Source organism: Chenopodium quinoa, unplaced genomic scaffold, assembly GCF_001683475.1.
Source record: "Chenopodium quinoa cultivar QQ74 unplaced genomic scaffold, ASM168347v1, whole genome shotgun sequence".
NCBI classification, from domain to species: Eukaryota; Viridiplantae; Streptophyta; class Magnoliopsida; order Caryophyllales; family Amaranthaceae; genus Chenopodium; species Chenopodium quinoa.
Genome location: NW_018743292.1, coordinates 6,767,546 through 6,795,173, shown reverse-complemented (window position 1 = coordinate 6,795,173; position 27,628 = coordinate 6,767,546). Strand labels below are relative to the sequence as shown.

General features: G+C 36.4%; 1 protein-coding gene across 2 annotated transcripts; it reads left to right on the top strand.

Moving 5' to 3' along the window:
* Nucleotides 1-8,224: 8,224 nt before the first annotated feature.
* LOC110736721 (protein CHROMATIN REMODELING 20-like) lies at nucleotides 8,225-27,266 on the top strand. 2 transcript variants are annotated; one of them, XM_021917017.1, is made up of 26 exons: nucleotides 8,225-8,302; nucleotides 8,949-9,172; nucleotides 9,257-9,319; nucleotides 9,419-9,514; nucleotides 9,602-9,694; nucleotides 10,341-10,531; nucleotides 10,621-10,867; nucleotides 11,501-11,614; nucleotides 12,059-12,139; nucleotides 12,590-13,042; nucleotides 13,777-14,057; nucleotides 15,273-15,363; nucleotides 15,494-15,706; nucleotides 16,662-16,781; nucleotides 16,979-17,145; nucleotides 20,523-20,667; nucleotides 21,599-21,748; nucleotides 21,827-21,882; nucleotides 21,959-22,259; nucleotides 22,724-22,841; nucleotides 24,287-24,327; nucleotides 24,755-24,981; nucleotides 25,427-25,630; nucleotides 25,723-25,801; nucleotides 25,883-26,139; nucleotides 26,552-27,266. In XM_021917017.1, the coding sequence occupies exons 2-26, from the start codon at nucleotides 8,972-8,974 to the stop codon at nucleotides 26,970-26,972; spliced, it is 4,410 nt and encodes a 1,469-aa protein (XP_021772709.1). In that variant the 5' UTR covers nucleotides 8,225-8,302; nucleotides 8,949-8,971; the 3' UTR covers nucleotides 26,973-27,266. The 2 variants fall into 2 exon arrangements, with proteins under 2 accessions (XP_021772709.1, XP_021772710.1); XM_021917018.1 differs by lacking the exons at nucleotides 8,225-8,302; nucleotides 8,949-9,172; nucleotides 9,257-9,319 and having other exon boundaries at nucleotides 9,423-9,514; nucleotides 9,606-9,694.
* The last annotated feature ends 362 nt before the right edge of the window (nucleotides 27,267-27,628 follow it).

The window sequence follows — 27,628 nt, the reverse complement described above, 5'->3', positions numbered from 1 at the left end:
TGAATAAAAATTTCATTGAATTCCAATAACTCTACAAATCATTTATCTTTCAAAAAAGCTACTTATATGGTCAAATTATTGTTTTATTTTGGCTACTTAGCCGCATGTCAAATGGGATGATAATGTCATTGTCCATCATCTTAATAAAACAATTCCGTTTGGACTTGAACAAATACAAGAGCGTCATTGTTTGTAACACCCCAATAATTCTCTCTTTAAAATATGTATTAACCTGTAATAACCTGTAATCACCTGTAAATACTTTTAATAACCTGTGAGAGAATTACTGGCGTGCTACCGCCACGTGTTCAAACGTTAAGGCTGGTTTTAGAAATCAGCAGCGGAAAACTAACTTAGTTTTAAAAAGAATATAAGTTTCAAAACTAAAAGTCAAAACTCAAAGTCTTACAAGTTGGAACCATAACGGCCCTTATTCAAAATCCAGTAAAATAGGAAGTAAATGGAATTAGAACCAAAACAAAATTCAATCTATGATATAAAATAAACTAAGTGATTAGCCAACGCTCCACTCAAATCCCATCACCCTGATTCAATCAATTTATGCAAAAACCTGTGGTTAATCTGCTCCTCAATTTTACAAGTGTAAGAATTGGATCATTACAGGGTCATTGAAGGCGAAGGCCATGACCAAGAGAAACACACAAAAGCACGCAATCAGTAACGCTGAGTACTTACAAGCTACGAAATATAATAAAGAGTCTTAGCATGATACTATCAAGCATTCCATACACTCACAATATAATCATTGACTCGAACACATGACTCAATTGTTACTTATTACAAAGTTTCTCTAAATAGTATTGATCACTTCGTTAATTTAATTGGATTAAGCAATAGACCGGGTTGTCCCTATGTGCTCCATTCCGGAACATTAAATAAGAAAACCCTATGCCTCCTTTCGAAAGACATTAATAAACATCTAATGGCAGACGGGCGCGACTCCGTGGCCATAGCTAGTATGAGATCTCATCTAACTCATTATAATTTTAAAAGAATTTAAAACAAGAGAATCGTAGATCAGACGGCATCTGAAAAGTACACGGCTAATACCCCGTGAACCCCAACCCCTGTTTGTCCATTATGCCCTTTTTCTAAAATTGAAATAATCTCGGTGTAAAAAATGTGGAGCCGTACTGGCTCGCCGGGGGAGACCGGAGGGCAGGCCGGAGATGCGGGGGACGCCGGAGGTACGTCGTCGTCGACGGAAAACGAGGTAAGTCACCGTTAAAATTCACGGTTTACCGTCGGAGTGGCTCCGGCGCCTAGGGTGGACGCCCAAACCGTAGCCTGGACGTCCAAGCCAGACGCCAGAACCACCAGAGTGGCGTCCAGCCTAGACGCCCAGACCACCAGACTGGCGTCCTGGGCAGGCGCCACTCCATTGGGTGAGGCGGCCCTGCCAGGCGCCAGTCCAGTGGCTGTGGCAGCCCTGACAGGCGCCACCCTTATAAATTTAATTTTTTTTTTCTTTTTTGATTTTGTTGTTGTTTTTTATTTAATTTTTTTTAAAAAAAAAAAATCGAAAATGATTTTTTTAAAAAATTCGAAATGGGTTTTATTTAAATTAAATTTGAAAATTCGAAATAGGTTTTTTTAAAATTAAATTTGAAAATTCGAAATGGTATATTTTTAAATTTAGTTTGAAAATTCGAATTGGGTTTTTATAAAAATTAAGTTTGATTATATATAATTATGCTTTTTTTTGTGTTAATTCTGTGTAAATATAGAAATTAAATGTATTATCCGTTAAATGAATTTATTGTAATATATAATTAATGCAGGAATATGGTGGAGACGGAAATGATTACAGTGGGATATTTGGACATGATGGTCCATTCGAAGAAGCTCAACAGGCGATTGATTGGGCAAAACAGGTTGCAATTGCAGCTGGATTTTGCTTGGTAGTAGTAACTCATAAATCTCAACGGGATGGTAGAATGGATCGCATTTTGAGATGTGACCGTTATCGCAAAAGAGAAGAAAGAGATTTTCGTACAGCCACTCGGTTTGATACAAAGCGGAAAGGTTGTGGGTGTGAGTTCAGAGTAAAGGTTCGACAACTACGGAGTCGTGACGGTTGGGAAGTGATTGGTTACTCTAAATGGGGGTATCACAACCATGAGATGATAGTATATGAAGAGGGTCATCGACAACTGAGCGGCTTAAGTCCTGCTGCGAAACTAGTTGTGAAAGAAATGAGTGATGCTCAAGTGAAGCCTGCTAAAATATTAGCATCTGTGTTAGAGAAATTTCCAGAAGACCATCCAAACCGAAGACACATCTATAACGTCAGACAGCAACTCAGGTTTGAACGGTCAGAGGGAAGGAACCCTATACAGCAGCTGCTACACCAGGCACAATCACGTGGTTACCTATTCTGGTTTGATTCTGATGAAGATACAGCGGAGGTGACTCATCTTTTCCTTGTGCATCCTGATTGTGCTGATATGATCAAGTCTTGGCCATTTGTGATTTTGATCGACTCAACGTACAAGACAAACAAGTACAAGTTCCCACTGGTTGAGATGGTTGGGATGGCTCCAACGAACCAGAACTTTCTGATTGGTCATGCAATCATCAAGGATGAGACGGCTCTAAGTTATTATTGGGTGTTGGAGAAGCTGAGAAACTACATCGGGCCTAATGTTCATCCAGCAGCCATCGTCAGCGACTGTGAGGGAGGTCTCTTTGCCCCCATAGCAGAGCTGTTTCCCGAATCGAACCACTTATTGTGCACATGGCACATCAACAACTGCGTGAAAGTGAAAACCTACAACCTTTTCAAGAAGAATTTGGAAATGGCAGAGAGATTGGTGAATGGTAAGTGGCGGAAGATCCTACAGGCTACCACAGAGGAAGCGTATGAGCGAGCATTGGCTAACTTCAGGGATTCGTACCAGTGGTGTCCGGCACTGGTGGACTATGTGATGCATCAATGGGTCCCTCACAGGGAAAAGTTTGTCAAATATTGGACAAACCAGGTACTTCATTTTGGGAACACTACAACATGTAGAGTTGAGAGCGCTCATAGAGCTACCAAGGACTGGATTGATTCATCGACCGCTGCTTTGGATACACTGTTCGCTAGACTGAACAAGTCAATTGAAACTCAGAAGAACGACATCAGGAACTCTCTAGAGGACTCCAGACGACGACATGGTACGATGTATAGCCATTTTATATTTAAGATTCTCCATGGTCGTGTGTCGCACTACTGCTTGGGGTTGATTCTCACTGAGTTGAACAGGGTGAGGGACTTGGCTGACGAAGTGTATGCTCGGTGTGGGTGTACTATTTCAGTAACTCATGGATTACCTTGCGCATGCACCATTCACCGCGTTATTACAGAAGAAAGGGCGTCGTTACATGTTGATCAGGTCCATTCATTCTGGAGGACGCTTGTTATTGGTGAGCATGCAGACAATCAAACGGCCGACCGTGAACAGGAGGAGTTGGAGCAGTTCCGTTCGATGTACGATCGAGTGTCCTCCAGCCATCCTTCTATTATTCGTGACGCTACTCATGTACTTCATGACATGTTCCACCCGTCTAACTTAGATTATGAGGAACCCGAAGGAGTTGACCGTCCTCGAGGTCGACAACGGCGGAACAGGAGTGCGTCCGTGGTCTTGGTCGTGGTCGTTCTCGTGGTCGGACATCGTCATCTAGTCGTAGTCAATCTTCATCGTCTGTGAATATGCCCCTGAGAACTGGTACGTTTTGGTTGTTTTTATTGCACATAGTTTTAAAGTGTTACTCATCCTCATCTGCGCCCTCCTCATGCTCCTCCTCCTTGTCACCCTCCTCAGCATCATCATCGTCATCGTCATCCTCATCCCGATGGTGGATCCGTTCTCTACGAGCTGAGGCCAAAATACCACGGGATCTGACATGTCTATGCCCAGACCTCTCCACTGAATAACTTCTACTAAGAAGCTCTATATTCTTCCCCGCACCATGACGACCCAGTGAATTCTACACAAAATTTTAAAATATATAAACATACAAAAATTTATACGATAAATAATCATCATCGCAAATCAAATAAACTAAAAACATACAAATAATTGTAAACAAAATATAAACGTAGAAAAAATACAACGAAATTGAAAAAAATTATAAAAATAAACAACAAAATATAAAAACAATTCAAAAATATATTACACAAAAAAAAAAAAATTAAAAACAGTTTTTTTAAAAAAATATATAAAAAAAAGGGATTTGTTAAACATCGCCCACAAAATTCACTTGGTTTGCCAAAATTGCCCTTGACCTTAAAAAAAAAACACTCACACTCTCATCACTCACTCACACTCTCATTGCTCATCTTCTTTCAACCTCTCTAAAAAAAAAATTTCAAATAACGGCAATGTCGAGGCGGCAAGGCAAGGAATTGGCGGCGACGGCGGAGGGAAGGATGTCCCAAGGAGGAAAGGTACATTTTGTTAAAAAAAAAAAAAAAGGGAAAAACCGCCGTGACGGCGGTGGGGCGCCCTGGCTGGACGCCCAGCCAGCGGTGGTGGCGCCAGCTGCAGACGCCGCCACCAGTTGGCTGGCGCCTGGGCTGGACGCCATAGCCACGGTTGTGGCGTTTTTTCAAGGCGCCGCAGCCGTGGCTGTGGCGTCCAGCCCAGGCGCCAGCCAACTGGTGGCGGCGTCTGCAGCTGGCGCCACCACCGCTGGCTGGGCGTCCAGCCAGGGCGCCCCCCCCCCCCTTTTTTTGGGATTTGTTAAACATCGCCCGCAAATCTCCACATAAAGCCCACAAATTAGACATGGTTTGACAATTTTGCCCATTTCTAAAATCGTACCCAAAGTGAACAAATCTCGATCTAACAAATGTGGAGTCGTACTGGGTTGCCCAGGGAGGCCGGAGAGGCGAGGGTCGCCGGAGATACGTCGTCTTCGACGGAAAACGAGGTGGCGCCTAGTTTGGACGCCGGAACCATGGAAAGGACGTCCAGGCAAGGCGCCACAACCAGTGCACTGGCGTCCAGGCCAGACGCCACAACCAGTGCACTGGCGTCTAGCCCAGGCGCCTCAACCAGTGCACTGGCGTCCAGGCCAGGCGCCACCACCAGTGCACTGGCGTCTGGTTTGGACGCCGCCCTTACTTTTTTTTTATTATTTTTTTTTGCCTTTTTTTTTTAAAAAAATTATGTTTATTAAATTTATGTTTTGATTTAGGATGTGGAAATTTATGTTTTTTATTTGATTTTATAAAAAATATATATACTAGACTTATAAAAAATAACACATAAAATTAATAATTATTAAAAAAAAATCAAACACATTAAAAAAAAAAATTAGAAAAATTTTCTGATTTTCCAAAAAAAAAAAAAAAAAAAAAATTAAAAAAAAAAATTTAAGGCAGCTGGGGCGCCTGGCCAGGACGGCCCGTGGCTGGTGGTGGCGCCAGGTCCGGCAGCCACGTCCACCGGCCTGGCGTCTGGGCAGGACGCCCAGCCACATGGACTGGCGCCTGTCCCAAACGCCACTCACCGTGGCTGGGCGTCCTGCCCAGACGCCAGGCCGGTGGACGTGGCTGTCGGACCTGGCGCCACCACCACCTTGCCGCCACGAGCCACCACTACCTTGCCGCCACGAGCCAACCACCTTTCCGCCACGAGCCTCGACATCCCCGTACTTTGATTTTTATTGAGGTTGTGTTTTTTTTTTTAAGGTCAAGGGCAATATTGTAACTTCAATATAAGTTTGTGGGCTTTATGTGGAGATTTTCGGGCGATGTTTAGCAATCCACAAAAAGTTACCTTGAGGTTTGACGGCTTGAAGGAGAGGAAGATTTGAAAAAAAAAAACGAGAATGGAAAAGTTAGAAATCAGAACTTTAGATCCAAAACAAAAATGAAACGAAAACAAAAACCCTAAATAAAAAAAGTAAAAAACCGAAACGAAAACGAAAAAAATCAAAACGAAATCAACAAAAATTAACAAATAATTACCTTGAGGTTTGACGACTTGAAGGAGAGGAAGATTTGGAAAAAAAAAACGAGAATGGAAAAGTCAGAAATCAGAACTTAGATCCAAAACAAAAATGAAACGAAAACAAAAACCCTAAATAAACAAACCGAAACAAAAACGAAAAAAATCAAAACGAAAACAACAAAAATTAACAAAAAATTACCTTGAGTTTTGAACTTTTGACGGCTTGAAGCCTTCAAATTGAAGGAGAGGAATATTTGAAAAAACAAAAAAACGAGAATGTAAAGCGAGAAATCAGAAATGTAGATCCAAAACACAAATGAAACGAAAACAAAAACCCTAATTAGGATTTTTAAAAGTTGAGAAGTTGAGCTTGAGATTCTTGAGAATTTCAGAACGAAAGAGTGAGAAACTGAGAAGTTAGATAGAGAAACTATGAGTGAGTAAAACGGCTGAATGGCTGATAGAGTGGGTTTTTTTTTTCTAGGTTTAGGTTTTACTTGTTCAGTTGATCTAACCGTCCATATTCAATCTCAACATCTAACCGTTCATTTTTTTTTTGTAGATTCCAGAATATTCATCTAGATCTAACGATCTAGATTTTTCTTTGTGCTTTTCTAGGTCTTTTTGACCGTTTTTTTTAATTATTTATTATTATTATTATTTTGAGGGATTATTATTATTATTATTATTATTGTTAGTATAATTATTTGTTAATATTATTATTATTACTAGTTTACTACTACTATTATTATAATATTATTATAATTATTATTATTATTTATTATTATTATTATTACTATTATTATTATTATTAGTTTATTACTTATAAGTTATAAATTGTAAGAAACGCAAATGTTTCAAAATTGAAATTGATTCAATACGACATAGTTAATGACTTAATGAGTTAATGCACATCAATATCTGACATCTCTATATGTATATTATATATATATGTGAGTCTGTGACTGTATATCAGTATATATAATAAACTAATAATAACTTAATAAGTAATACTAATAACTAATAAAGTAATGAAAATCTAACCATTGTTTTTCATGGGCATTCAATCTAACCGTTGTATATTTGACTATTCGTACATTAGTATTGCATAATGATTTCATCACCGCTTTAATTAGTGATTTCGTGATTTCGTGATTTCGTCCATTTAACTTATTAAGTTGTTTGAGTTAGTAATCTAAATAAAGTAACAAACTAAATAACGAATCCATTTAATCTCGTGTAAGTTATAATTTATAAGAAATGCAATGTTTGGAAATGGAAATTGATTCAATACGATATTGTTAATGTATATGTAATTATAGATTAATTATTATGTATATCATATCGTACGAATGTACGGTTGGTATCATTATCATACTATCATAAGTATCATTGCCTCATTGAATTATTGGTATGTACTACAATCGATAAACATATTTACATATCTGATTATTAAAACTTAAAAGTTTAAAACACTTGTTGATCAATCTAATTGAATACTTGTACATTCTTAATTATCGATTTATCGTATTATAAGTATCAACTCATTAAATCATGGTCATGACGCGATCTTTAAAACAATCATGAATTCATGACCCAAACCGCGTATAAACCGAACCGACATGATCCAAACCGTTCATAAACCGAACCAATTGAACTGTGTAAACCCTCCACTAAACCGGCCCATTTCAAACTGAACCGACATGATTCGCACCGTTTATAAACCGAACCGATATTGACCCGGGTAAACCCGCCCCTAAACCGACCCATTTCAAACCAAACCGGCTTGATCCAAACCGTTTGTAAACCGAACTGACATTGACCCGGGTAAACCCGCCCCCTAAACCGACCCGTACCAAACCGAACCGACATAATCCGAATCGTTTATAAACCGACCCGCTTATGACCCAAACCGAATTTAAACCGCAAAGAAATAAACCGAAACCAAACCGAGCCGTGACTAACCCAAACCGAACCAAACCTACCCGCCAGCTAAACTAAACCGTTTCAATCCGAACCGCTTTAAACCGAAACCGACTCAAACCGAGGTCAAACCGAACCGCCAGACCGAAGTCCCACCCCTTAAAACAGGATTTGAATTTAGGAAGACTGACTATTACAAGAAAGTGAGAAACTATCTCGAAAGTCGAAACCCAATAAAAAAAAGTTCACTGATCACACGTCCTGACTACATAAAATTCGAATTTCCTCCATTTTCTTTGTCTTTCCACCTTCTTTAACACCTGTATTCCCCCCCCCCCCCCCCCCCAAAAAAAAATCCTCCCTCTCTCTTCTCTTTCTTCTCAATTTTTCCTCTAAACCCTAACAATTTCAAAGTAAGTTATTCATCCAATTTAAATTGCAATGTCTACTGTATAATATTTGTGTTTGAATGTGGTATTATGCATATTTTAGCTGAATTGATAATCGAACTCTGATTATGCTTTACCAGTGTAAGTCCAAACTTTGTTATTGTAATTCAATTATTCATTGTTAATTATTTTTAATTTACTTACATTAATTATTTTTATTATTATGTTGATTTTTATATTTTCCATTGGACAGCTCAAATGTTTTTTCAAATTATACGTTACTAGATAAGCCTAAGAATTATTATTAAATTGTGTGTAGTTTTGAGGATTATGAGGCATTTGTTAGAAAAATAAGATGGGTTTGAACATTGCTCTATAATTGAATGTTGATGTGTAATTATATAAGTTATGACTACTGTGTAAAATTTTGTGAATGTCGGATCATATAAGTTTTAGGGGAATTGCTCTCTTCTTTCGTTATGAATATTTGTTGAAACTCGGAATTCGAAACCTTGTGTTATAATGGTTAATTTTGTATTGTAATTCATATATGATATATCTTTGCTGAAAGCCATGTATTATGTTCATTTTGACTTTCTTACATGTGTTCATTTAATGTCTTCGATAATACGGAGTAATAAAGTTTGCCTGGGGGTGCTTAATTTCTCAGCTAATTTTAACGCATACGTACTGATGGATGACAAACCTAATGGAATGGAAGATGATAATGAGAAAGTGGACGAGGATGTTGATGAGGATGTGGACGAGGATGTAGATGAGAAAGTGGACGAGGATGTAGATGAGGATGCCAGGGTTTATGAGGAATTTTCTTCGGAGGAATTCAGTGAAGAGGATGGTGAAGTGGCATTGGAAGGAAGTGGATCACAACCTGAGGTTACCCTAACTTCACTGTAAAGATTTGATGAGATGCTGACTATATTTGTTTTCTCTCATTTTTGTATCGATGATCTTTTGCAGGGCCCTCTGACAGAAGCAGAGATACAAGATTTGATTAATGAATTACTTGAAGTAGAGAGTAAGGTATCAATTGTATCGTTAATGCTAGTGTCCTCAGAGTTTTGATTCAACTACTGGCCACCTTAATCGTATTTCCTATGTCTTTGTGATTCCCATTTTTAGGCAGCAGAGGCACAAGAAGCGCTTGAAGAAGAGTCTTTGTTGAATGTTGAGAAGGAAGTGAGAGAAGAGTTGGCTGTAAATCTAAAAGGCAATGATGTCAGTAAATTGCTTTTGTCTTAAATGTGTTATTACCTATCTTTCGTTCGTTAAATGTCTTCTTATGGTCCTTTTTTGATATGGTAGTTAGACAAGGCTGTGGCAGAGGAAATGGCAACATTTAGAGAAGATTGGGAGGCAACGCTTGACGAGCTTGAGACAGAGAGTGCTCACTTACTGGTTTGCACCTATCTTCTTTGCTAGTAAACTAATAGTCTGCGCACATTTAAAATGATTAAGCTTTAATTGTCTAAGTTATTAGTAGATGCTGTAGTTATTTTTGCGTTAATCTTTTGCAAAATTATGGGATTTGATTTTTTGATGAATTTGTGCTACATAAAAGATCTTGAATAATCATTGACTTACTGGATACTTGGCTACTTGCATAACCATATCTAAAGAAATTTTTATAATGGTGTAGTATTTCATCGTAATGCAAGCAACGTAACTTAATTCACTAATACTCCCCATGAACTACGACCCTAATTGTGTGAATTGCTCGTGTAACTCGTGTTACATGGTACACTTTTAGATTAACTTGTCAAAATAGGTAGCGAATTGTGTTCTTGTACCCACCCGTGTACCGAAGCGTACCACAACTTAGGTAACACTAGGCAAAGAAAATTTTGTTTGCTAGTGACCTGTTTAATGTTATTATTATAGCTTTGTGTTAATGATTATTACCTTAAAAATATCGATTAAGGTTTCATGATGTCAATAATTAACAAAAGGAAAACATGCTTTCCTCTGTATTCTGTAGATTTGGAATGATGCTGTTGCATTTTGTATTTACCAGACTGCTTTTCGTCATTGGTTTTTTCTATAGGAGCAACTGGATGGTGCTGGTATTGATCTACCAAGCATCTATAAATGGATTGAGAGCAGTGTTCCAAATGGTTGTCGTACTGAAGCTTGGAAGAAAAGGACTCATTGGGTTGGAACTGAGGTTGCCAGTGATGCTGTAGAATCCATTAAGGATGCTGAAAAGCATCTTCAAGCCCTTAGGCCCGTAAAGAGGTATATGCATGTCTATGTCATTCTGAATTCTTACATATCAAGGATGACAAATTTTTTTGGTAAGTAGCTGATCTATTAATGAATCTCAGTCGACATGGTAAAACTCTGGAGGAGGGTGCTAGTGGATTTCTTGCGAAAAAAATGTGTGCTAACAGTATTGGTGAGAGTTCAACTGAAAACCCTGGAGTGGAATGGAGCTCTTTTAACAAATTATTCTCAGAAAAACCATCCAAGGAGGATATGGCCTTTGGTAGCAAGCAGTGGGCTTCAGTATACTTGGCAAGTACTCCTCAGCAAGCTGCAGCTATGGGGCTTAAATTTCCTGGGGTGGATGAGGTAATTTTTTTTTCCCCTATGAATCCCTCATCTCTTATCAACTATAGATTGCTCTACAACTACAACTTTTCAGAATAATATAGCTAATGGACTATTTCATCAATTCCAATGTTTCAAATCACTTGTCTTCCCTTTTTCTTTTCCTTTTCTTTACTTTTCTTTTCTCACCTATTGTGTTCCTAGACACCTGATGTTATATAGCGAGGACATTGAGGTGACTTCTTGATTGCTATCTAGACTTGAATACCACTTATTGAATGAGTTATCTTTCCTTGAATCAACATAAAGTAGGCCATCTATTGTTCAGTTTAGTTCTAAGTTTTCGGTGACCTCTTTGTGTTGCTTGTTGATGACCTGATTGCAATAATTGACATCTCTTATGGAATATAAGGAGAGTATAATTTTTTTTTGACACGTATTCAACTTTTTGGCTCTCTAGGAGTGAAAGTTTGTTCATTAAAATTTAAATGAAAAGAATTAAGTGGATATTGGTTGGGGAAAGGGAAAATTAAATCCATTTCCTTGGTGAACTTCTATGATTGATTCTTATTGGCTTGAAAAGAGCCTATATTTCCATCTGTATTTTCTTTGCTTGGCATTCAACACAGTTTATGATATTTCGGGCTCTGTTAGGTTGAGGAAATTGATGACATTGATGATGATCCAAATGATCCATTTGTTGCTGATGCTGTAGCAAATGAAAAGGAGCTGTATCTCTCAGAGGAGCAAAGGAAAAATTACAAAAAGGTTGGCTCTAATTTTTATATTTTTGTATCTTGCAACCGATTTAATTATCAGTGTACCTATGATCTTATGGCGGAAAGTCTGTATCGTTCGCTTTGCTTGAGTCTTGCTGTGCTTGATTACTTAGCCTATTATGCTTATGAAATGTAAGATGGATATTATCTAATGATGTGTGTGCTTGTGAAAAAATTTGTATGAAGCTATCATTAGTTCAAGTGTGCAAGCTGCAAAACCAAATTAGATTTTTTTTGTTTGAAATGAGCACAATGTTTTTTACTATAAGGATGTTTCAGTGGGAGGATAAAGACTGAAAAGAAGCAAGAACCGGTAAATTGAGTAGTCTAATAGTGATAGTAAGATATATATGAAGAATATAAAGCAAATACTGTAATATAGGGATATATGGTGTATTGTTTTTTGATGTTATGGTATTACCTATGTTGGCAGGTCAAAGAGGAAGATGATTTGAGTTATGATCAAAAGCTTCAGCTTCATTTGAAGCAAAGAAGAAACAGAAAAAGGAAACAGGTGAAGTCGGCTTGCTTCCTTATTAGAAGTTTGAATATCAGTTTTTTGGCTTGTGTCTGTAAATTTTGTAGGAAAGTTTTTTTTGAGGAAAACTTTTGTCTTGCTTTTGAATTGTTGAGGGAACTGTGGCCTTTTCTGTTAGTCTACTTTTAATGAGTAAACTGTAGATTATGCTGTTTGTGTCTTATTATGACATTATTAAACTTGTATGTTGTATCCATATTCTTCTAAAGAAACTAATACCATGGTTCGTCAGCTATTAGATTCTTTGATGTGACCTGTGATGATCTTAATATTAGCTCTTCCGGATGAGTATATTCTGGCAACCCTGGGATAGCTGTTTGCTTTCGTTTCAATAGTGGAGTTTCGAACTTCACCTGCATCTGAGAAATGCTTGTCTAACTCTGTTTTGTTTAGCTGATTATATTTTTCATTAATTCCTTTTTATAGAACCCCAGCCTTGCTGAAGGTTTATTGAGTGATAATGAGGAGGTCATCTGCCAAGTTGCGAAAGCTGCAAAGCCTGCTAATTGTGGACTTTCGGCTGATGCTGTAGAGGAAGCAAAAACTTTTAATGGTGATTCTTCCGAGCTGTCATTGGCTAAGTCAGTCGAACCTTCTCGTGGCTCCAAGCGTTCTTGTGATGATGAGGCTCTGGACCATGAAGCTAAGAGAAGTCGGACTGGTGTTCTGGAGAGTGATTATGAAGCTCAAACATCAAACCAGGATTTTGTTGGTTGCCATGAGGCAGTAGAAGATCCTTTTACTCAAGAAATTGCTGATGAGTTTGGAAAAGTTTGCTGTACTGCCTGCGGTAATGTTACAAAGGAGATACATGAACATCCTCTTCTGAAAGTAATTGTTTGTGGGATTTGCAAATCTGTCATTGAGGCAAAAACGAAGGTAGGTCCTAGATTTGAATTGCTTTCTTTTTTACCGTATGGGAATTCAAGCTGCGCCAGTTGAGTATTTTTTTTATAAGTTTATTTTATATGTGGCCTGATATAAGGATCCGTGTGTCCATTGTTAAAACTTTTCACAGAACCTTTTTTTATTAATTGGTTTTTTTAGACTTTAGATGATAGGTGTTCCTGTTGTCTAGGCAAGAGTCAAGAGTCAAAGGTGTGCCTAGGTAAAGTGAGGTGCACATATTCATAATTAAAATTATAGCCATTCATTCATTCAATAATACTCTGTATGTGACTAATACTGTTGAACATGTGCACTAATACATCATGATATCATATTATACAAAATCCACAATAAGATTCATGGTATAATCTTATGAGAGGGCATTTAAGTAACAGTGCTTTACTTAGAAAGGAGCTTGTCTTAGGCATCTTTAAGCTTTAGGCCACCTCATCTGGGCCATTGCAGAGCCATGTAGGCAAGCTGTCTCTGCTCCTTAGGCGTGCGGTGTGTATTTTCGGTTTTTATGTGCTGTTCTAAATTTAAGAAGTAAAAAGGCCTGTATATTCTTTAGCTTTCCTAATGAAATTAGTCTTAAGACTTAATCACTGCCCTTTACAGTTTTTTATTCTTTTAATTCCTCAGATATGTTTAGCCCTTTTTTCTTTTTGCTGGATGAAGGGTATGGGTGGTTCTTTCTAATGGTTAATAGCTCTTTATATTGGTAGGATCTCCAGTGCTCGGAGCGCTATTGTGTATGGTGTGGAAGAAGTAATGACTTACTGAGCTGTACATCCTGTAAACTTTTATTTTGTTTATCATGTATAAAGAGGAATATCAGAGTAGAATGCTTTCCAGAAGGTACATGGAAATGCTGTTCCTGTTCTCCAGAGCTCCTGCAGCAGTTAAATTTGGAACTTGAGATAGCTGTTGGGTCAAAAGAATCAACAGTTTCCAGTTCTGATAGTGATACAGATAATTCAGATGATGAGATTGATGACTCTATCAGGTAATCAGAACTGTTAGTGAGTTTTTGAACATTTTCTGGAAATTTACGTAATTTCATTGGCCTTTTCAATTAGCCTCTGTTCTTCGTAGCTCATATAAATAAGTTTTAGCAAAAAAAATTTATTTTAAAACATAATAAGTTTTTAACTAAAAAATTAATTCAGCAAAAATTTGCTAAGTTCAGTAAAAAAAATGAGCTGCAAAATTAAGTTATGTTCAGTAAACAGAAGGTGAGGACAACAGAGCCTTAATCATTACTTGTTGAATGCAAAATGATTCTTTGTATTAGTTGATCATCTGTCCCTGTAGCTACCAAAATTTTAGTCGCAGCATATTAAAATAAATTTAGTGAAGCTAAATAAACTTTTTAGGTTGAAAGTACTAAAAAATTTCTAATGTTGTGTACACATGGGTTCACGTCTTGGTTTTTATGGGAGGGAATTAATGAGGACATGCATATGAGGTGCAGGTGTTTTAAACTATTGGTACATCATTTTTAAGGTGCATTGCATATTTTTTGTTAGGTTGACAATACAAAATTACAAATCAAGTCAAAAAAATCTGTATGTCCATTATGCAAGAAAGTAGTTTACAAAAATATGAACTTTGAGGTTTAAGCAGAGGAATATTCTTCTTGCACTGCGGGGTCACTAATGGCTTTGGTGCTGCAGAAGCAACATCTTGCAGGTGTTGATCTGTTGCGGCTATCACAATGAATTGACAATTCAAAAAAGATCCACTTTATGATTGTAGTTCAAGAATTTTGATAAGAAATCAGCAGAATATAATCAATTATGCTTTTACAACCTTGTCATATTATAGTATTTAGGATGTAATTCCTTAAATTTTATAGTGATTAACATATGACTGTAATTTATCTTATACGTGGATCCAACTGTATAATCATGCTTCAGGGTTTTAGTGATGGATTATAATGGCTAATATGGTATATTAGCGGATGTTGTGGACTTGTAATAATTATAAAACCCATAAAGAAATTTATTAATGAAATGTCAAGTCCATATGCTGCTGCAGAACAACCCTTATGTAATGGAACAGTGCTGTTTCAGAACAACCCTTATGTCAAGTTCTATGGTGTTTCAGCATTTTTGTTTTTCATTCTGATAATTTTTTCTACTTGGCAATCTCGATGCTGTTTTTGTTACAGTAATTGTTATTTTGAATGTTGTCTTTAATAAAGTTTTGTACAACTCAGCAAAAACAAGTCTGGGAAAAAGAAAATTCGAAGGATTCTGGATGATACTGAGCTAGGAGAGGAGACAAAGAGAAAAATTGCTATGGAAAAGGTACTATTGGCATTGAATATGCACTTTGCATTTTATAAATAATTATTCGTATATGTTGAATAGATAAAAATCAGATTGTGGGAGCTTATTTTGGCGCTATATTCTTTTTATATGTGCTGTATGATTACAGGAACGTCAAGAACGACTCAAGTCTCTCAAAGCGCAGTTCTCAGCCATGCCCATGATGATGAATACTTCTACCTGTAATGATTTACCTGAAGGTGCTAGCTCTGAAGTTCTTGGTGATCCCTCAACTGGTTTTATAGTGAATGTTGTGAGGGAGGAAGGTGAGGGTGCTGTCAGGATTCCTCCAAGCATTTCTGCCAAGTTAAAAACTCACCAGGTATATACTTTATGTAAAGAGTTTTATTTTTACTGCCAAATTTTATATTCCTAGTTGCTATTTTTTTGTTAGTCCTGCTCATATAACTCCATTTTTGATGTACCTAGTGCTGCATTAAAAAGAACCTCTGATAAGTGTAGGGAGTGCCCATAGGGTTTGGAGATACTGTAATTTAGTATCTCCACTTCGTATTGAAAAAGCATACAATGTTGTTTAGTATATTTTTTGGCTAGGCATGAAGCTATCATCACAGAAGTGGAGGTTTGTGCCTTTGTGTTATGTCGTGGAGGAACGCTTGTCTTGAGGTTTGTGCCTTTGTGTTGTGTCATGGATGGAGTAAATTGATTATTTCATACCTATCTGTTAGATCCATTGTTTCCTTCTACACCTACATTTTAATTTAAATAAAAATACATGTACCCACTAATTCCTATCACACTGGTGTTGTTCCAATATGGGGAATAAGACCACTTGTCTGTAAAGGTTGTCTAGGTGCTCTTTTACATCCAAACTTGAGAGTTGAGAAAACAAAGGGCAGATGCCCCAAATTTGGGATTTATCTGTCGAGTTTCCTTCATCAAATTAATTTTTGGGTTGTACGAAAATCGAATTTCCTAATTTGAGGTACTTCTCGATTCTGATTAGGCTTTCAGTTCGCTAGGTTTTGCAAGTTATAGTGTCAACTGTCAAGTGATGTGAGGGCTAGGGAGCTTAATTTGAGCTTGTCTGTACTAAAGTTTTAAAAATTTAGATTGCATTTCTTTGTAACTTCTCTCCTTCCTACTTATCTACATGGTTATTTTTTCGAAGACTGGGCTCATTGATCTCTGTTAGCTCGTCCTTTTCCATGTCACTGCTTATAGCGTTGAAAACTAGTAACAATTTTGCCATTCTGTAACTTGGTTTTTTTAATTGCATTATGCTTCTGTAGCATTATATTAAGCTATTGTTGCAGGTTGCAGGGATTCGTTTTATGTGGGAAAACATTATCCAGTCTATCAGAAATGTGAAAGCTGGGGATAAAGGCCTTGGTTGCATCTTAGCTCATACCATGGGTCTTGGTAAAACATTCCAGGTAGATTCCTTTTCTCAATTTTACTTCACTTCTTGAGGTGTTTTAGCTTGTAGTTTACTCATCTTTTGTTTTTGGGCATTTATTCCTTTTCAAGTGCCTTAATGTTGGTTATTCAACGCTCAATTTAGTGAGTAATTGGCATAACCTGTCTCCATGCTGTTTTGCTTGCTTATTCTTTGACTTTCCTGTTCTCTCAGGTCATAGCATTCTTATACACTGCTATGCGAAGTGTTGCTTTAGGTCTAAAAACAGCATTGGTTGTCACACCAGTGAATGTGCTGCACAATTGGCGGCAGGAGTTTAAAAAGTGGGAGCCTGAAGAATTCAAGCCTCTTCGTGTTTACATGCTGGAAGATAAATCAAGGTTTTTCATTTACTAACTTTCAGTTGCAGTTGGAGTGTTATTTAATTTTTAATCTGCTGTTTATTTTTTGTTAGCTGGAAGGTAATCTTCATTTCACCCAAAATGAGTAGTTTTTGACTGTTCACCTTTAATAATTTACGTCAGTAATACTCCCTTTGTTCTTATCAAATAAAAAAAAGTAATACTCCCTTTGTCTCAATTCACTTGCACCATTTCCTGTTTTGGAATCTCCCAAATTACTTGCCCCATTGTCTTTATCGATAATTTCATCTTTTAAGTTGGATACCAAACTAACTCACCCACTTTCCTTACTACTTTTTCCTCTTTATAAAGCTTTATTAATAACCAATACGCAAGTAAATTGAAAATTATTATTATTATTTTTTTATTTTTATTTTTTGTTTCTAACATAGTAACTTAATTTTGTAGCCAACAAGAATGTTTCATCATCAATTTTTTGTAGACTTTTATTTGGATAGACTCGTGATATTATAGAGATGCTGATACAAAGTGAATCACTTGAACATGTGATCAATTGTGGATTTAATGCATGCCTTTGACAATAAGTGGGGGATCATAAAGATTGTCATGATTTCTTGGATATATGGAGTTAAAAATGAGATTAAGAAAGTGGTTTGGCAAATGCTAGTAGCGATTGATAAAAGCAAATAGAAGAAGAGGATCCATGTCGATGACCATAGGATTCTTGGTTCGTTCTGTAGCATCCCAAAATTTGTGCCTTTAAATAAATAAAAACTCACCTTTAGTTAAGAAAACCATTCTTAACTAGGTGTAAATTTTCTTGAGGTAGTTGAGATTAAGTAATTAATTTCCTTTGTGTGGATACATTTCCACATTTGGAGTCGGAAAGGTACACAAAAGAATGTGTGGATGCCTTTTTGAGTGTTATTATTGTAATCTTTAAGTATTGATTTAGGTGATAACTTTCGATGGCCACAGTTAGATGATGGGCATAAGCTCAATCATTCTCTTTGTATTCCCTACGGATGTTTTAGTACGAAATGGGAGAAGAGATGGCGTTTTTTCTTGCTGTACTTATTACTGATTTGCAGTACTTGCATTTGGTGACATTTCTCCCATAAATCCTTTCCTTTGATCCTCACCATCATGACTTTCTTAAATTTTGTCCTTGATTTGCTTGTACTCATTTACTCCCTCCGTTTTTAAATACTTGCTCCATTTCTCTTGGGCACATATGCCGATGCTAATCTTTGTTCAATAAATTTTAACAATTGAGAATTAATAATCTATTCATTGAGACGATTCCAACAAGTACCCACAAGATTATATTTTTTTGTATGTATAAATCACAAACATTAGCCAAAGTAGGACAAATGAATAGTGCAAAAAGTAGAAATGGAGCAAGTATTTAAAATCAACTGAGGGAGTATGAATTTCAAGCCACTTATGGCTCTTTTTTTTTTTAATTTTTTTTAATTTTTTTATTTAGAGGAAAGCCACTGATGGTTATTAATTCTTAATTCTTTTTAATTTAATTTCCTAAACTTAATTTTAGAAGAAATCCTTGAGATATGATTATTAATTTTTCTGATATAATCCTGCATGAGATACGTAGAAGATATTCTAGCTTATGGTTATTGTCTATTATGTGTTCATCAAAAACTATTATGTTAATCAACTCTTCAAAGGTTTCGATTGTGACACACTGGCGAGGCAAAAATACATTCTTGTGTGCACCCCTACCAGAAAGAAGGATGTTGGAAGATTTTAAGAGAAAGTATAGTGACATAACAACTAATAGTAAGCGAGATTACGATCAATAGAAAGCTAGATGAGGGGTGATAGTCTCACGGTAAAGAATGATTCTCTTATTTCAAATACCTTTGAAAAAATGAATGTTGCTGTAATAAGGGTGGTTTTCTAATTAAAAAGAGTTGCTTATTTTTGAAAAGGTTGGAAGTTCAGGGGTTTTACACATGTAACCAACCCCATCCATTTGGAAATAAGGGATTTGGTTATGTTGCTGTTTAGAGTACATATAATTGTAGAAATTAGGAAATCATTACAATGGCAGAATGAAGTTATAATACATCAGCCAAGAGCCCAAGAATAAATTTTAAATGCTTGTTCTGTCTTGAAATCTTGTATGGTTTTCTCAGTGGCTTACGGTTAAGGGATACATCATAATTTTACTTAGAGACAACATGATTCACTAAGATATCTTTTGTAGTAGTTTGTCCATTCCTTCAACCTTTCTCTTGCAGCCAATATTGTACAGTTTACTGTTCTTTATGGGAAGGAGGGACTTATATTAAGCAAATATAGGAATTAAATCATTTCAGAAACATTACTGTACTTCACAGCTTGAGAAACTACGATGGCTTTAATTAAATAGTGGTGCTACATCATTTGCTTTGTTTAAAAGGTGAAGAAAAAGATGTTGTATTGCATCTATCTTTATTTATGTATATTCTTTCTTAGGCCCTGTTTACTTCACCTTAAAAAAAAAATATTCAGTATAAATAATTTCATTTCAGTAAAAATAATTTCATTTCAACAAAATTAATTTCATTTCAGTATAAATAATTTCATTTCAGTAAAAACAAGTTTGGTTCAGTAAAAACAATTTCAGTTTTGTAAAAATCAGTAACTTTAATGAAGAAATATAACAGAGAATTAGTAAAACTAATTTTAGTTTAGTAAACGTAATTCAAGTTGAGCAAAATTAATTTCAGTTCAGTAAAAATAATTTCAATTCAGCAAAAATAAGTAATTTCAATTTAGCAAAAATAAGGTGAAGTGAGCAAGGCCTTAGTCAATTGAATTTCAGATCGAGATTCTAATTGAACAATATTCTCTGTGATCATTTGGGTAACATAGTGCACTCTTTCCCTTCTCCCCAAGCTCTTGGTGGGTGCCTACCTCATTTGTTGTAATTATGGTATCATAGCACCATATGGTGAGGGTAACTAGAAAGTTATGGATGACTTACTTATGCCATTCTATCTTGAAACTTCGGCTAATATTTATGTTGAATAAAAAGCTGTGCTGTTTAGTAGTCTTGGTACAAAACCTGCTGGAAGTGAGCTCATTTTTATGAACTTTTGTTCAGTTTGCTTTTATGAAATGTTTCAATGCTGCATCAAAGTTCGACAACTCTAAAGCTTTAGTTTAAAAGCATGACTGGTACAAGTCATAACCCCCAATACCTGCTGAGAGGGGAAAAAAAAAGAACAGTGGTAGAATAAAGTTCTGCTGATTAATTAGTGGGAGTGTGGGACACAATGCATTGTTCTTAGTGCTTAAGAGATAAAAACTGACCTTGGTTTAATATTAATTATTTTGTACTCACTGTGTCATTTAATTATACAAGTTCTGATATGTGTAATGGTCAGGGAGCAACAAAGAGCTGAGTTACTAATGAAGTGGAGAAGAAAGGGTGGGGTATTCTTGATTGGCTATTCGTCATTTAGAAACTTATCCCTTGGAAAGAACATGAAAGATCGTCAGTCAGCCAAAGAAATATGCCACGCACTTCAGGTCAGCTGCCTTTTTCATTATCTCTTGGTGCAATAAGGCTTTTTAATATATATATATATATATTTTATTTATTTATTTTTTTCTAGTATAAAAATTTGATATGCACGCTAACATCATACTATCATATGATGTGACATTTTTTTTTCCAACTAATAAGAGTATGGACTCGTTATTGTTAAGTTTAATCAGACTTTAAACCTTTGGTGTCATCATTTGTGGCTCTATTAAGGCTTTGTAAGGGGTACAACAAAACGATGCAATCTAAATTTAAGGCGAATTACTCATGCTTTACCTTATTTACATGGCAGTTGATTACAAAATAATGTCTCTCCTTAACATCCTGCGCTAATCAGTTATTATGAATTTATGGTGTTCTTTTGCGTTAATTTTATTTTAATGTTTTGAGTTCTACATAAACATCGTTCCTAGTTTTGCTATATCCTCTCGTTATAAAATTTTCAATCATCTCTCTATTGGTGCTGTTATGTATTGGATACTTTCCTGTTTTTCCCTTAATTATCTGGCTGATTAAATACTTGCTAGTTATGGAAATGTACTTAGAACATGAAACTCATCTAGGCTGTGACAAATTTCTCTTTCTGTCATGCAATATCAATTTGGGCTACTTGTTGCGATATTTACATCAACCATTGTGTCAAAATATGAAATTGAAAATTATTGGCAGGTATATAACATGTAAGATCTTTATCCTTAACATATGGTCTGATCTGATTTGGAGTGTCCTGATGCCTTCATAGATTTGTTATGACCCTGTGCTTCCTGGTATAGTCTCTTCCAGTGCTATTAGCCAAAGCAATTATGGACAGTTTGAGACTGGTTATCTGCCATTTATTGCATCACATTAATATATTTCTCTCATGACTTCTCTTTGTCATTGTAATTCACCTTTCCTTTGTCCATCCCATTTCAGGTAGGGCCTGACATACTTGTTTGTGATGAAGCTCATATAATCAAGAACACCAAGGCCGAAATCACTCAAGCTTTAAAGCTAGTTAAATGCCAGAGAAGGATTGCTTTGACAGGGTCCCCTCTTCAGAATAATCTTATGGAATATTACTGTGTCAGTGTTCTTGCCTGTACTAATATTCTGTCTGGATGCCTTAGTATCTTTGAAGTAATGATATATATCTTGTGACAGATGGTTGATTTTGTGAGAGAAGGATTTCTTGGAAGCATGCATGAATTTCGCAATCGGTGGGTCTCTGCTGTTCTTGTTTGTTCTTTTTAAATGTTTTTTCATGGTTCTTGCTGACATAAATTGCCTATACAGGTTTCAGAATCCCATAGAGTATGGCCAACATGCAAATTCTACTGCTGAAGATGTGAGAATCATGAATCAGAGGTCACACATACTATATGAACAACTAAAAGGGTTTGTCCAAAGAATGGATATGAGTGTGGTGAAAAAGGACTTGCCTCCTAAGACTGTGTTTGTTGTAGCTGTGAAGGCTTCTTCACTGCAGAAAAAATTATACAAAAGGTTTCTTGATGTTCATGGATTAACTGGTAACAAGGCTTCTTCTGAAGGGATAAGGAAGAATTTTTTTGCTGCTTACCAAACCTTAGCCCAGGTACACTGTTACTTTTTCAACAAAATAAAACAGCCAACTATTGATTAAAGGTGTAACTTCTAAATGATTCATCATTGTTGGACAAAGCAGAGGACTGAAAAATGTTTCTCAGGGGGGGCAACATGGACAGCTAACATTTAAAATTTTAGAATTTAGCCACTTTACCTGCTGAATAATTTTTTCTCCAATTTGCAATTGGCATTAATATAAAAAATGTTATAAGTAGTGTACATAAGAGTGTTGTTAGAGTTCTTTGCTCCCCCTCCCCTAAAGAGAGATTAATTGCTGTCCTGAAATAACGCGCATGTGCTGAATGTTTTCAAATGTGACCAACTTGAAGGTATAATAGCAAGGGTCACATGATTTAGGTTTAACTGTGGAATATTTTACTTGTGCTAGTGGGATGGAATATTTATCTTTATGCTTGTTCTCTTAGATTCTCATAACTGCCTTAAAATTGACAGATATGCAATCATCCCTGTATTCTGCAAATGATGAAAGACAGAAGGTATGCAAAACGAGAAGACAATCCAGATGATAGCTCTAGTGATGAAAATATGGATGCCAATTTAGTGATTGGAGGTACTTATCTCTGCTGCAATGTTCCAGACTTTAATTCTTTAAACATTGTCTCCTATATTGCGACCTTCCTTTTAACTCTCAACTGTCTAGCCACTTCTGCCAAGATATGGTCATAAATCATAATGTGTTGTTGATGCCCTCTCAACTTTGGATTTACATAGCTGAATAGCAAACGTAGTTGTGTTGTGTATTGCACATGGTTGTTTATACTTTATAGTTCCTTGTTGGATTGTGAATTGTCTTAAAGAAGTTTTTTTTGTCCTTATCAAAGTGCACTCGTCACCTGTTAATAGCAGAGATTTTCCCTTGACTAGCTTGCAGAAATATGTTATTCATTTCTCATTCAATGTTTCACAAAAGGTGAACAATTAATTTTATCGGGAACGTCTCCATCTAAATAAATTTAGTTGGTAACTGAGATTGCAGAAGAAGATATCTACGCTTGCCCTGATTAATAGGACATTAGAAATGTTTATAGCAGGCAATTTGGAAAGGGTCAGTGCAGTTGTCATGCGCCAAATTGTAATTATAGATGTTAAGACTCTCATGGTTATTAGATGCATGTATTATTTATCAAAACTCTGGACTTTTAAATCTTAACAAGAAGCAAGTAAAGGTGTAAAGCACTGTCTTAATTAGCAAGCTATGGCCAATATACTGCTCATAGATTAATGTATTGAAGCTGATTATATTAGATCTTTGCATTGTAAAGGTGTTCCTTTTGCAACGAACTGCAAGCTGAACGCACTGTTTCCTTTATGGGTGAAGCACTTTGGTTTTATTTATTGGTTTTGCTATAAACAGCCCAGAGGGCTATATAAAAATTGCGACTCCTTAATAGAAGCTCCATTATTGATTGCTACATCACCTTATTTTGGCAATGTGTTATCTCTATCCCTCTCCTCATCACGTGCTTCATGTTTCTATCTCTCTCTATTTCTCTTCTATTCCTTAGTATCTGTGACACCAAGTATGTACCAGTAAAGTATGTAGCAGTATACAGAGAACGGGGGAAGTAATTGTTTAGGAATTCATGACAAATTCACACTTTTGATAAAAAAAAATTCACTGTTATAATAGAAAATCAATTATAGTTATAAATCTCTCTGTGATTAGACTCATCTGCTTACAATATGGTTAATTGAGCCTGCTTCCATAAATATTTGTACAGAGAGTAATTGGATTTGGTAAGCATGTCAAAGAATAATCAATTCACAACATTCTGCCAAATTAAGTATGGGCCACTTTTAAATATATTGCTTCTCTGGAAACCCTATTGCATTACATGTAATCTCTGGCCAGTTATGTTATTGGACTTCATATTTTTATGTCCATTTTTACGCTTGTTAGTAGATATGAATATGAAGGCTGAATCATTTTATAATGCTTTTGACTTTTTGCTGACATTTTTTCCCTTTATCTGGTATACTTGAACTTCTTGACAGAAAAAGCAAAGACGAAAGCTGATAAAGGCTTCCTTCATGAGGTAAGTATTGCTCTTCTTAGTCACCTTTTTTCTTGTAACTTGTTTGGTTCTGTATGGTGATTTGAAGGGAATGGGAAAGAAAAGGCAAAGGGTTACAGAAAGGAAAGGATAGGTCTTTCTGTTTTTTGTTTTACTTAGTAGAGTCACAGAGGAATTTTTTGTTGGCTAATTAACTAATGATGACACTTTTTTTTGTCCAAATTCCACCAAGGTATCTAGAAAGTGAAATGTTGTTTTTTCTTTCCTCCAGAAAATAATACCAAGTGTAACTTAAGGTGAATAAAAAATGGATTAATAAGCCAAAGAACATGTTCGTTTGAGAAAAGAGGGGGGGGGGGGTGGGGGGATACAAAGACTTATATATAAGCATCACCTTCCACTTAATTTTATTTAGATATCTATTTTAAGGCTTTTTCTTTCTTTGCAGGGTTGGTGGAACAATATTCTTAATCAGTATAATTACCAAGAGATTGACTATAGTGGCAAAATGGTTTTGTTGCTGGATATTCTGACCGCGTGCACCGAAATTGGTGATAAAGCATTAGTTTTTAGCCAGAGCATTGCAACTCTGGACCTGATCGAATCCTATTTATCAAAATTGCCCCGGCTGGGTAAGAAGGGGAAACATTGGAAACGAGGAAAGGACTGGTATAGGTGTGTATCTACTAAAAGGATTTTCCCTAATTTTGTATAGCTGATTTTATGTTACACTTCCAACTAATTATGTTTAAAAATGAGTTAATTGCTGATGGCTCAGCATTTCTTTGGAATGGTTCACTGTTGCAGTTCATTTTCCATTCAGGAAATGTTCCGCTAAAATCTCAGACCCAATGTTATGGGTAGTGAGTGATGCTTTTTAAAGTGTTTGGCCGATGTTTTTATGTATAATGTAATATCTATCTGACCTGTAAGATGGCCCTTACAGAATCATGCCAAACCTTCTGCCCAAAAGAGCATGCTTTCCAATGACTATCTTCTTTCTCATCCTTTTTGTGTGGGTGTGCTTGTGCACTTGCTTGCATATGTTTCTTTCTGTCTGTCTTAGTTGCCATGTCGAGTTAGCATTTTAGTGGTATTTCTGATGTCTTGTATGCGCCAGGATTGATGGAAAGACGGAAGGTTCTGAAAGGCAGAAGCTTGTTGATGCATTTAACAATCCTCAAAATGGAAGAGTGAAATGTACTCTTATATCAACAAGAGCTGGAGCTTTGGGGATCAATCTTTTTGCTGCCAATCGCGTAATCATAATCGATGGTTCCTGGAATCCAACACATGATCTCCAGGCTATATACCGTGCATGGAGGTGTGTTGTTATTTTTGTTGCTGATTCTGACTGATTTATTTCTCTGAAGACTCCTTATCTTTTGCTCCTCCCCCCTCCAAACACTCATGCAGATATGGCCAGAAAAAGCCTGTATATGCTTATCGATTGGTGGCACATGGGACTTTGGAAGAAAAGATCTACAAACGCCAGGTATCACTTAAAGATTTTAGCCTCAAGAGATTTCTTGCCTCTCTTTTATGAGTTAGTCTCCTAAGAGTGCAAGTTTTGCAGGTGAAAAAGGAGGGTCTTGCTGCAAGGGTGGTTGATAGACAACAAGTCCTGAGGAGTATGTCTAAAGAAGAGATTTCAGATCTCTTTGACTTTGGTGATGATGAGAACCTTGATGTGCTTTCTGATTTGGAAGTGAATAATGAGCGTATGAACCGCAGAAAGGCCGACGATTCGTTGAAACTGAGTTCATCTGAATGTCCCAGTAGCTGCTCTTCTGATAAGCTAATGGAAAAGCTACTTGATCGGCATCGCCTAAGGTATTCTTCTAATTTTTAAGGGTATCTAGTGTTGTTTTATTTTTTGTTTTTTTTAAGTAACTTTTGTGATTTATAATTATGATAATAATACATAGTCATGCATGATCTTGTTTGAATTGTATCAACGCATATTTTCATAATATCAAATTTTTATATTTTTTACTGATTGATAGTTTAAGATATTAATCGTTGAACTTTTGTGTTGGCAAACATAGTAAAAGAAACGTGTCAACTAAAAAGAACGAGATTTAGTTCATAACCGCTTAAAGTCTACACTGTCTAGATCTGATTAGCTCTCCCCTTGTGCATCCTGTATGGATTGAATTCATCTCCAGCTGTCTAGTTCTATCCTCTCCTATTTGTTAAGTCTATTACTACCCTGCCTACATGCTAATTCGCCTTCTTTGTTCAGATGGATAATGAATTTCCATGAGCATGAGACGCTGCTGCAGGAAAATGAAGAGGAAAAGCTTACAAAAGAAGAACAAGATTTAGCGTGGGAAGTATTCAGAAGAAGTATGGAGTGGCAGGGAGTGCAAAGAGCTCCAGTTGACATCGAGTGGCAGGAAGTGAGTAGAGTTCCAGTTGACATGTCAACATTTGAGCAAAATAAGAGCACCCTCAACACATCATGCAGTTCACAGAAGAAAACCTGCGATTCCAATCCTTTGGCTAATATTCCTACAAAGTACAGTATGCAGGCACGGAAATGCACCAATATTTCCCATTTGTATACTCTGAGGTTCCAAGGAACAAAAGTGGGTTGCAGTACTGTTTGTGGGGAATGTGGCCAGCATATTAGTTGGGAAAACCTCAATAGGGATAGCAAGTGAAAAGGTTAGTGGTCAAGGATCTCGTTAGGGCGATAGCCCATTTTGCATATAGCTTGATCCTTGTTAGTAAATTTTTGTTTTTTTGTATAGTATCTTGCTAGCTATGCCCCTTTAGATGCCATGATGATTCTTTCCCTATACTACACTTATGACATTGGTAGGCAGCCGTAGGCCTTTAACCCCTGATCCTGCTCCGAATTAGGATCAAATAGTTACAACCTTACAATGTACAGCAAACAATGATTAGCCATTTTTTGGGATCACAATATGATATAAAACCTTCATTTTGTTCAAGCTTGAAATTTGTGATTTGTTTTTTTGAATTTGAGTTCATTATATGTCATTAGTGGGGGGTATGGTGATGAAACTGTTATATACTACGTATGTGGTAAGCAGGCATTTACAAGTCATAAGCTCAACGGTATGAGACGTTTCTTTTAGAAATTGTTATGTACACGAGTGTCAGTGCCAACTCTGTAAGCACTAGATTATTTTCTGAAGTTCTATAATGCTGCATGCCTTTATATAGTAATTGTCGAACATGTGTGAATTGTGATGCATCTATGAACATACGTTTCGGGGCAATTGTGCATATATTTTGGCCTTTAAGGTGCAGTGGCGCAAGGTTTAACACCCTTTTTGGATGTTTATGCAGT